General features: G+C 41.3%; 1 protein-coding gene across 1 annotated transcript; it reads left to right on the top strand.

The window, feature by feature from the left end:
* The first annotated feature begins 860 nt into the window (after positions 1-860).
* secisbp2 (SECIS binding protein 2) lies at positions 861-11,181 on the top strand. The gene is made up of 18 exons (XM_021605553.3): positions 861-1,617; positions 2,210-2,349; positions 2,564-2,756; positions 2,876-2,951; positions 4,903-5,126; positions 5,220-5,310; positions 5,405-5,529; positions 5,689-5,838; positions 6,945-7,052; positions 7,162-7,260; positions 7,441-7,573; positions 7,742-7,905; positions 8,196-8,349; positions 8,468-8,654; positions 8,763-8,983; positions 9,245-9,399; positions 9,594-9,768; positions 10,083-11,181. The coding sequence occupies exons 1-18, from the start codon at positions 1,609-1,611 to the stop codon at positions 10,202-10,204; spliced, it is 2,526 nt and encodes an 841-aa protein (XP_021461228.3). The 5' UTR covers positions 861-1,608; the 3' UTR covers positions 10,205-11,181.
* Positions 11,182-11,259: the final 78 nt, after the last annotated feature.

Genomic DNA, 11,259 nt, shown 5'->3' with positions numbered 1-11,259 from the left:
GCTAGATAAAATAAATAGGTAAATAGGGAGAACGGGCTGACACTCCAATACAGCAGGTGGCGTTAATGCACAATAACGTTGGTGGCCAGCAGCCGATAAACCTTACAGAAGAATAATGCGTGGGCGATACCGGTCGACAGGAGCTGTGTTCGAATAGTCAATTTGTGACGTAATTGAGTATATAGGATCATAGTATGTGTATAGTTAGTATGCCAAAAGTTCCCGGATGTCGTACTAAATTCCCCAAAATACGAAGTATACAAGCAGTGGACACCAAAGACATCAGTAGATTTATAATTGAACACATTTGTGAAGATTTTACACTATTGTGGAGAGATATACTGCTTGGATTCTTTACCTACGATAGAAATAAACTGAAACAATTTTATGTACTTAATTTCATTATTCTTTTTGCCAAATTTCATATTCACAAATGTAAATTTACAAACAAAACACCACATTTTCTTAACTTACAAACATTTATTGAACTATATTTTAAGACAATTAAATACTCTGCTAAAAAAAAAAGCTGTTAGAATTATATGTCCCTTAAGGTCCTTATGTAATGTGATATTGTACCCCCTAGCCCAATTGTCCTTTGTATATTATTTATATATACTTGTGTTCCCACATGTACTTCCTGTATTGATTTGTTGTTAATAAAATACAAATATATAACAGTGGACACTTTCCGTGCTTTTATGGACTATAATGCCGTTCACAAAATAGGCGTGGCTTTTCAGATTTTGAAGTAAATGACGGAAAATATGCAGCGGAAGTTCTACGAGGGCGGATACAAGTTCATTGCTTTAACTAATTATGACAAATGTTAAAATGTTGAGCAATGTAATAAAGTCATCACTTTTCAAATAAGTTATGTTGGCTGACAATTTCTTAACTACGCTATGCTTTGAACCGCATAGAATTTTATTTATATTTTTGTATTATTATGAATTGTTTTTGTTTGCATTACAGCAGTATGTACGGGTATGTTAGCTACTGTTACAAGGTTAGTTGGCTACTAATACATCGAATTTACCAGGCAGTATATTAACTATATGCAAACTAACTACCCAACGTTTATTGATTTGATTATTCACGTCATTCTTAGATAAGTAGTATAGTCGCAGTGCGTTCTCAATGGACATAGTTAATTATGTCTGTCTACTCCGACATCAGAGCACTATTGTCTGAGCGTGCCAGAGCGCAGAATAACTGATGAATTTACGAACGTCCAATATGGCCGGTGTCAGTAAACGTCGGCAAAGAAGCGTGATTAAATTGTTGTCAGCAGCAGAGTTCAGTCACCATCGCTCTAGATAACATGAAAACAGCCTACTAGCTCTTCTAGGGCATGTAGAATGGTCAGAGTGAGGAACGCCCAGAATTGCGGGCTGCAGTTGCACACTATTGAAGCTTGGTGCTACATCATGTGCACTCTGGGTGCTCAAATTTTCCACAGCTGACTTGCCTGAGAGTTGTGTTCAACCGATGTCATGCTATGTTTGTACAGTAACTGTGTAGTCAGCTAACTGTGTGCATATATATATATATATACACGACAGAAACATGACCATCTGACTTCAACTGGCAATCACGAAACAGGAGATGGACAAGGTAAGATTAAGGATGCAGTTTGTTATTGAGAAATGCCTATAGCTAGCCAAGCGAAGTAGCTAACTAGCTACATTCGCATGCTGAAACCAGGATGCTAGATAACAACTGTTGTGTAATACTAAACTGCCATATGGCAGCCAGTTGTCGGTTTGTTTGATTGGACATGACTATCATGAAATTCGACCTCGACGATTGTATTTCACGCCGAATGATTAACGTTATGTAGCTAGCTAGCTAAGATTGATAGTCGCTAGTACCGTTACATGTGCACGAGCTAGGCTAACCATAACAAACCAATTGAGCTTGAGTGGATGGGCTAGGTAAGCACTGACGCATTACTGTATCCCTGACAGCCGCCACTAGCAATTGGAAGCCGAGATAGTTTTAACTGACTTGTTAAACTAATGTGTGTATTCGTGACGTTGCAGACCCAATGTCCTTGGCCATTGCACTTGTGTTGGCTTTGAAATTACTTCCCTTACCTGCTAGTGTTCACGTACACTTGTCGTTAACTTAGACATATCTTTCCTTGTTAGTTAAATTTCAATGTAATATTATTGGTTAATTTCTTATTTGCTTTGGTATATTGCAGCAGAGCAAATTGTCACCTGCAGTCCAGCCCTTTGTTCCAAAAGTCCAGCAGGAAGGGAGATTGGAGGCCCCTAAACAACTGACAACTTCACTGCCCCTGACACTACCAAACCCTTATCTGTTAGATCAAGGTTCTAGAAGGTAGGACTAATTCATTTATTGTTTCCATACATTTCTCTAAAGCAAGTACTTGCCGGAGTTGGTGTAGGGTAGTGTGTTTTTAAATGGTAAACTATTTGGTATATTCTGTCATAGAGAAGAAACATAGCTATTTTGCCATTTGTCTTCAGTTTATTGCAGATTGCGTAGCTAACATGATTGGAGTGAACTCGTTCATTTCTAAATCTCCATCCAGGCATCAGACTGGTAAGTCTACTTCAGGTGACGACTCGAGAAAGAGCCCCAGGCAGAGGCCATCAACCACTGATGGTATGCGAGGAGACGCACAGAGCAAGCATGGCTACATCAGCAGCCGTCGTACCAAAGGGACAACTGAAACCAGTGCATACACAGCTGGAGAACGACTCATACGTGATCAGCAGACAAAGGTCTGTTTAATTATACTGACCACTTTGAAACCAAACTAGAATATAGCTTAATACAAACAAATTTACTTTAATGTGTATTCGTATATCTCAACTGATCTCCCCCCCCCCCAACTTCACAGGCATCAAAATCTAGTTCTGAGTTTGGTTCTCAGGACAATAACATGATCAGGACATCCTTGGATGCACCAAGAAGAGGTAATCACACATGTTGCATATAACGCACACATATTCATAATGTTTTGTTAATGGTAGGTATCAATGTTCCCTCAAATTGTGCAACTTCCAGCGTGTGTTTACTGTGAACACTGAGGCTGTACCCGCTATGTTACAGTTTCAGACAGTGGTCATAATTTAGGCCTTCCAGGGTGGCCTACCATCAAAAATAATGGAGAAAATGTATCCCATAACATTTTAACATGGAAATAGCTGTTCTATCATCCAGCCTACAGTAGCAACCAATGTGTGGTATTTAATGTAGTCCTACATTCCATGAGACTTTTGAAAAACACATGTAGGGCTTGACAAGGTGACTGAAAATGTTGTTTGATGCAATAAACCACTTTACAAAATAAAATGCATTATTATTCCTATACTACTATTACAGAGAATAAGACAAATTATGATACCCTCTGCCTATTGACTACTTTGTTTATTCAAGACCGTCTCAAAATACTGCCCCTTTAAGACAAAAAAAGCTTTTTACCTGACTCGCTTTTCAAAGATGTCTAGAAATGTACTTGTGTTGTGCTCTTGTAGGAAGTAATCACTCCCCCATTGCTGACTACAAATGAACTATAACTGGGCTAATAACTCTCACTAACTAGTAAAGGATGTGAACAAATGTGCTCACGTGGCTACATGCAGCTCTCACTTTGATCTCAAAACAAGCGCATCTACACATGACCTCTCAACACAGGCCAGATCAAAGTGAAAGTGTAGTTAAACAGTGTAATTATTCCCTCCAAGGCAATCAAACAAGTGAAATTCAACGGCCCAGACACGAGATGTATGTGGCAGGGTCTACAGGACTACAAAAGAAAAGCTAGCATGTCATGGACGCGTCACGCTTCCAGACAAACTAAACACCTTCTTTGCCCGCTTTGAGGATAATACAGTGCCACCGTCGTCGCCCGCTAACAACGGCTAACCATCTCTGCAGCACTCCACTAATCAGACCTTAATGGTAGAGTGGCCAGACAGAAGCTACTCCTCAGTAAAGGGCACATGATAGTCTGCTTGGAGTTTGCCAAAGGGCAACTAAAGACTCAGTCTATGTGAGACAAGATTTTCTGGTCTGATGAAACCAAGATGTAACTTTTTGGCCTGAATGCCAAGCATCACGTCTGGAGAAAACCTGGCACCATCCCTTCGGTGAAGTATGGTGGTGGCAGCATCATGCTGTGGTATTGTTTTTTTTTTTTTTTTTAGCGACAGGGACTGGAAGACTAGTCAGGATCAAGGGAAAGATGAGTGAAGCAAAGTACAGAGATCCTTGATGAAAACCTACTCCAGAGCAGTCAGGATCTCAGACTAGGGTGAAGGTTCACCTTCCAACAGGACAACAACCCTAAGCACACAGCCAAGACAACACAGGAGTGGCTACGGGGACAAGTCTCGGAATGTCCTTGAGTGGCCCAGCCAGAGCCCGGACTTGAACCCGATCGAACATCTCTGGAGAGACCTGAAAATAGCTGTGTAGCGACACTCCCCATACAACCTGACAGAGCTTGAGAGGATCTACAGAGAAGAAGGGGAGAAACTCCCCAAATACAGGTGTGCCAAGCTTGTAGCGTCATACCCGAGAAGACTCTATGCTCTAATTACTGCCAAAGTTCATTCAACAAAGTACCGAGTAGAGTCTGAGTACTTATATAAATGTTATATTTCCGTTTTTGTTTTTATTACATTTGCAAACATTTCTAAAAACCTGTTTTTGCTTTGTTATGGGGTATTGTGCATTATGGGGTGTATTGTCTAGATTGAGGGGGGAACAAAATATTTAAATCATTTTAGAATAAGGCTGTAACGTAACAAATTGTGGAAGAAGTGAAAGGGTCTGAATGCTTTCCGAATGCACTTTATATACTCTTCCATTTGCAAGAAACTTTTTTTCTTTAGTGTGGTGTTTTATTTGCTTTGTCTGCAGTGGGGTTTAGAGGGACCAGATCTGCCCCAAAGTCATCAGAGAGATCTGAACCTGCCCAGTTGGATCTTGTCACGTTTGAGGTGAAAATGGCTGAATTCCCAGAGCTGGGTGGTTTGGCACCCGGCAGTCCGGCACTTCCTGCCCCACAGAAACCTGGAACCTGCTGGGGATCAGCCTCACCATCCCTCACCCCCCATCATCAGAGCTCAGTATGCACTAGTAAGGTAGGTCTACTGAGCTATAGCAGGCTGTCATAATGTCATAAATTAGAAATAACATTTATCTTAAGAAATGCCATTTGATTTTTGGATCTGTAGACTACACCAGTAAGAAAAGGACAAAGACAGGACCCCAGTCGATGCACCGCTTCCAGTGAAAATAGTGATGCATCCTTGACTATCGCACAAGGTACTGGACCTTTTTAAATTTAGCATTCAAAAGTAATTTAATGGTTTTTGCTGTATGCCATTAAGAAAATAATCAATGTACTTGACCCATTCAGGTCAGACTGTGGAGGCAGTTTCACAGAGCAGTGGCCTAGCAGTGACCTCCTGGGCCAATGTGGCCTCCCAGCCTCCAAAGAAAGTAATCCCCAAGAAAACGGTCAATAATGGCACTCCGTCCCAGGTACTGTGTGTGCTTGATGCAAATCCTACTGTACATCTCGATCTAGCTAAAGTGCCCCCTTGCTCTCAAACTGATATGTTTAAGCTTTGATGATTTACTGAGTTGACCAACATTTTCACTTTTGAAGAGAATTTGACCTTTTGTCTTGTCCTTAATTAGAAGGAAACATCTGTGCAGCAAGAAGAACAAGCCTCTGAGAAGAAAAAGAAAGGGAAGAAGAAGAAGAAGAAATCCAAAATGCCGGGTGAAGTTGGAGCGTTAGAGGAGTCTGAGGACCTGGTCATTTATCAGGAGCCCCCCAAGTTTGAGGTGCAATAAGTAACAGTGCACATGTACAAATACTAAGTTTATTAGGTACACCCGTGTCGGTCCCTCCTTTGCCTCCAGAACGGCCTAAATTCTTCAGAGGCATGGATTCTACAAGGTGTGGCATTCAAGCGTAGCTCAATTGGTATCATCCCCACACCATTACACCACCGTCATCAGCCTGTACCATTGACACCAGGCAGGATGGGCCCATAAATCCATGCTGCTTATGCCAAATCATGACTCTGCCATTAGCATGACGCAACGGGAACCAGGATTTGTCGGACCAGGCAATGTTTTTCCACTCCTCCAGTGTTGGTGATCGTGTGCCCACTGGAGCCGCTTCTTTATTTTAGCTGATAAGAGTGGAACCTGTGTGGTCGTCTGCTGCAATAGCCCATCCGTGACAAAGACCGACAAGTTGTGTGTTTCGAGATGCTGTTCTGCACACCGCTGTTGTACTGCGCCGTTATTTGCCTGTGTTTGGCCTGCCTGTTAGCTTGCACGATTCTTGCCATTCTCTTCTTGCCATTCTCTTACCTCTCTCATCAACGAGATGTGCCGCTGCCTGGCACCGATGATCATACCACGCTCAAAGTCGCTTAGGTCAATTGTTTTGCCCATTCTAACATTCAATCGAACAGTAACTGAATGCCTCTGTCTGCTTGCTTTATATAGCTGGCCACGTAACTCACTGTTGGTGCAAACTATTTTTGTGAACGGGGTGGTGTACCTGTTAAACTGGCCACTGAGCTCTATAGTTATGTTTTAATAATATGCTCAAAAGTGCTTTCTATTGTAAAGAGGGATATTATAAAACACATCAAGAGACCTCCCATTTATTTAACCTACCTAGGGAAGTCAGTTGAGAACAAATGATTATTTACAATGATGGCCTACCCCTGCCAAACCCTCCCTTAACCCAGATGATGCTGTGCCAATTGTGCACTGCCTATTTTTAAGAAATCAAATGTATTTATTAATAGAGCCCCTTTTACAACAGTAGTTGCTACAGTGTTTATACAGAAACTGAGCCTAAAACCCCACACTGATGATATTTAGTATCAAATCAATTGAATTTATTTGTTGACTGTTTATTTTCCTCCTAGGATGAAGAAGAGTTTCCAGACTTGTCTCTGGCCTTCGCTGGTTTAGCCAGAGTGCAAGGCCACAACTCAGTAGTGTTGAGCAACATGGCAAAACTAGTCAACAAGGAGGTAGGGAATTAACATTACTCTTGAAAAAACAAACCAGAAGCATTATAAATGAAATTACAACTTAATTGAATCAATAATCAATACACATATATTTGTATTTCTGGTAAAGGAGGGTCACAGAGAAGGAACAGGACTCCAGCCAGGTGACCAAAACAAGGACAAAGCCACAGCAGGAAAAGCTCTCCCTTCAGAGACAAAGAAGGGACAGGTCAGCATTGAACTTTACTCATGATTTATAGGAAAATATTGAAATCTGATTCAGGCTGGCTTATTCTGTACAGACACTGTTCATGATGTTAGAAGAGCAGATAGCCTGAAAGTCAACCTCCGTTGTTGTGTAACTTTGTCCAAATGGTTATTCTTGTAAATGATGAAACCTTCTCATCAGAAAGCTGAGAAGACCAGTGGGAAGAAGAGCAAAGTCCCTGTGCAGCTGGATATTGGGAATATGTTGGCGGCCCTGGAGAAGAAACAGCAAACTCAGAAAGACAAGCAGGACACCAAAGGGGTCATCCTCTCAGGTTATATTACAGCAGAAAAAAACTTCAGTCATTTCTTTTTTTTTTTACTCAACTTTTACATGAAAAGTGCTTGAAAAATAGCACTGATGATGATACACATTGCCACATTGCTACCCACGTTTTGCATCATGCTATTCTAACATATCTTCGACACTTGTTACTATGTAGTTGGTGGGTCGCTACCTGTAGGCCATAAGAACGCACTAATCCAGAAGAAACCATGGACACAGGATAAGATAGCCCACAACCCCTTGGACTCGACCAGCCCTCTGGTAAAGAAGGGCAAGCAGAGAGAGGTTCCCAAAGCTAAGAAACCCACACCACTGAAAAGGGTGAGTCTCTCAGACCCCAGCTATCTGGAAATATGTATGGACTGTGTTATCATTCCCTAGCTTGGATTAACTCTGCCTTTCTTTACTCCCACAAACATTTTCTGTGATGATTAAATGTTTTTACCCTAATGAATGCTTTGCTGAATGGTGCACTGCTATTGGACGAGATAATGCTTGATAAGCCTTACTTTATCATGCATTTTAGACCAATCTGTCTTTAAATACGTTTTTATAGTCCTGTACTCTACTGCCACCCTTTACCAGTATTGTTTTGTCTGTTCAATCTGCAGGTGATTCTCAAGGAGAGGGAAGACAGGAAACAGAACCGTTTGCTGGAGGAGCGGGCACTGCCCCCTTCAAGTGAAGAATCCAAGATGGCCGGCGACATAACAGAGGAGCTGTGTGAGGCCATCGGCATAGACCAGGACCAGCGTGACTCTACAGGTCAGACAGAACTTCACTTCATCATTTTTAGAGTAGAAAATGTACTTGGTGTAAGTATTTCTGACTAAGTGTAAGAGGTAATGTGTGTGTGTGTGTGTGTGTGTGTGTGATACTTCAGATGTAAGCAGCAGCCCTACTAGCCCCCCTGTGCTTGAGGAGCAGTCAGAAGTACATGGGGAGACTGAGGGGGACACTGAGGAGGAGACTGAGAAGGAGACGGAGGAGACTGAAGAGCCAACCAACCAGTCTCAGCCACAGCCCTGCCCTCCCTCTCGACCCAAAATCCACAGCAGGAAATTCAGAGAGTAAGCCATCATGGTTTCCATTTCTTACACTGGCAAGATAAGATTCTAAACATATACTCTTAACCATACTGGATGACACACACACACCATTTAAATATTGTCTCCCAGTTACTGCAGCCAGGTGCTGAGTAAAGATGTGGACGAGTGTGTGACCAACCTGCTGAAAGAGCTGGTGCGCTTCCAGGACCGGCTGTACCAGAAAGACCCTATGAAGGCCCGCATGAAGAGACGTCTGGTCATGGGCCTCCGGGAGGTCCTCAAACACCTCAAACTCAGGAAGGTCAAGTGTGTTGTCATCTCCCCCAACTGTGAACGGATCCAATCTAAAGGTACAGTATACTCATTAGACTTAACTTCTACAACCTGGGTTTCCTGTGTTGACTGAGATTCCAGGGGCATTATCTCACCATTCTCTTTAGAATTGTTGCTTTTCATTGTTTATATTGTACACGCAAGAGAAAAATGACAATACCCAGTCCTTGTAATGTAAGTAGATTTTAAGTAGGTGAAATGAACTTTTCTCATGTTTTGCCCTTTTTTCAGTGTTTACAGTGCACAATGCTAAGGATCATGTATTCCCTCTTCCACAGGCGGTCTGGATGAAGCTCTCCACACCATCATTGACACCTGTCGGGAGCAGGGTGTTCCCTTTGTGTTTGCCCTCTCCAGGAAGGCCCTGGGCCGGTGTGTCAACAAAGCTGTGCCTGTCAGCCTTGTGGGCATCTTTAACTACGATGGAGCACAGGTATGGGCATTCAATAAAACTGGAGGCTTAGTAAGTGCTGCTGGACATTTTTGTTTAGTCTTAATGATACAATGTTAGAGACTTGAGTCACGTATTGCATGATAAAAACCAGAGACTAAGAAGATCATTGTTCTCTTGAAACTGTTAAGTGGTGCGTGCATGGATGTGGTTACGGATTGTCTTTGATTCTACAGGACCATTACCACAAAATGATTGAACTGTCGTCAGAGGCGAGGAGAGCTTATGAGGTGATGATAGAAAACTTGGAGTTGACATCACAAGGAGAACAAGAGAACCAAGCAGATCAGCTGAGCACTGGGCCACTGCCATCTCCACCAGCCTGCTCAGAAACAGAGGAGCCAGAGTACAGTAAGCGAACAAGTTCCATTCACTGACTGTCAAAAGCAATTTACATTACGCTAAATACTTGTGTGGAATCTGCCATGACTGGAATCTCCTTCAAACATTTCCCTAGGTTAATTTCCATTTAGCTACATTCCTTGGCGATGCATGGGTGGCCTGATCTGGGCTTAGAACAGTTAGTGTAAATTGTCTTAGCTGATAAGAAAAACAGGTATTTACCAAGCCTGTTTCTCTGCTTAGTTTATGTAAGGTGGGGTACTAACTGAATGAAGGACTGCTCGATGATTTTGTTTATTTTCTCTAAATCCCTCTTTCCTCAGTAAAACTGTGGAAGAAAATGCTGGAGAAGGAATGCAATCACAAGTTTTTAAACTTCGAGGAGCAGTTTAGCTCCGTCCCCAGGGCCAGTGACTGTAAAGAACAGATGGATGAGAAGAGTTGATGATGGAGACTGTGCCTAAAAACCCACTTGATGCCAGCGCTGACTGTCAGTCCTGAAGGAAATACTTGATGGCACACTATAGCACGATTAACCCCCTGATGTTGCATCCCAAATGGCACCCTATTCCTTATATAGTGCTATATTTTCTTTGACCGAGCCCTATGAGTGCTAGGTTAGGGAATATTGTGCCATTTCAGATGCTGACAGATCAAAATTGATCTATTTCCTGGGACCAAATCAATCTCTAGAAGTGACCCTTCAGCATGTATTTACACTGCTCCATGATGACAGGTTTATTTACCTAATGTGCCTATATAAAATAGAATCAAAGTATACTTTATCTGTGAATGTTAGATGAGCGACATGACCTCAAGATGTCCACAGTAGTTTTTTTTCTGAAACAATGTAAATGCCACTAAAATGGTTTTGTTTTCTTGTGTTCAAATTAGGCATATTATTTCCTTTGTCAATCATGTGTGTACTTACTGTATAAGGTTGAGATTCAGTGATTGTTTCTTTGAGGCTACACCAGTCAACAAATGTCTGCTGTCATATACACTGATATGAACTTTGGTCTTTGACATTAGCCAAACAATAAAATTATGATTTTATTCTTAAGAGACAATGTTTTGTCTTTAAATAATTGTCAATACCTAATAAAGGTTATATAATTTTGTCAATTTACTTTGTTACATTCATGTGCAATACTTTAATAGCATTTTTTTAATTGTTAAATGTCTTTTATAACAGATATTAAAATAATTATGGTTCAATGATCAATAATGATCTGAAGTGATATATATTGTATTTTTGATGTATATTGTTTTTACATTCTATTCCTTCAGATGCATCATTTTGAATGTGACTGTAGTGACAATGCAGTAAAACTGCCCCCAAATCAAAATGATCAAAGCTGTACAACGAATCAGTTATTCTTGTTTTAAGCAATTACAATGAAAAATCTTATTCAACATTCATCTAATGTCTTAACTCTTGAATATGGATAGTTAAGTGAGTTTGCTTGTTATGCTTTGTGTGTAACCTGTGGTGAGTGT

This window comes from Oncorhynchus mykiss, chromosome 6 (assembly GCF_057628025.1).
Source record: "Oncorhynchus mykiss isolate SJ-2025 chromosome 6, ASM5762802v1, whole genome shotgun sequence".
Classification (NCBI taxonomy): Eukaryota; Metazoa; Chordata; class Actinopteri; order Salmoniformes; family Salmonidae; genus Oncorhynchus; species Oncorhynchus mykiss.
This window is presented reverse-complemented; position numbering and strand designations above follow the sequence as displayed.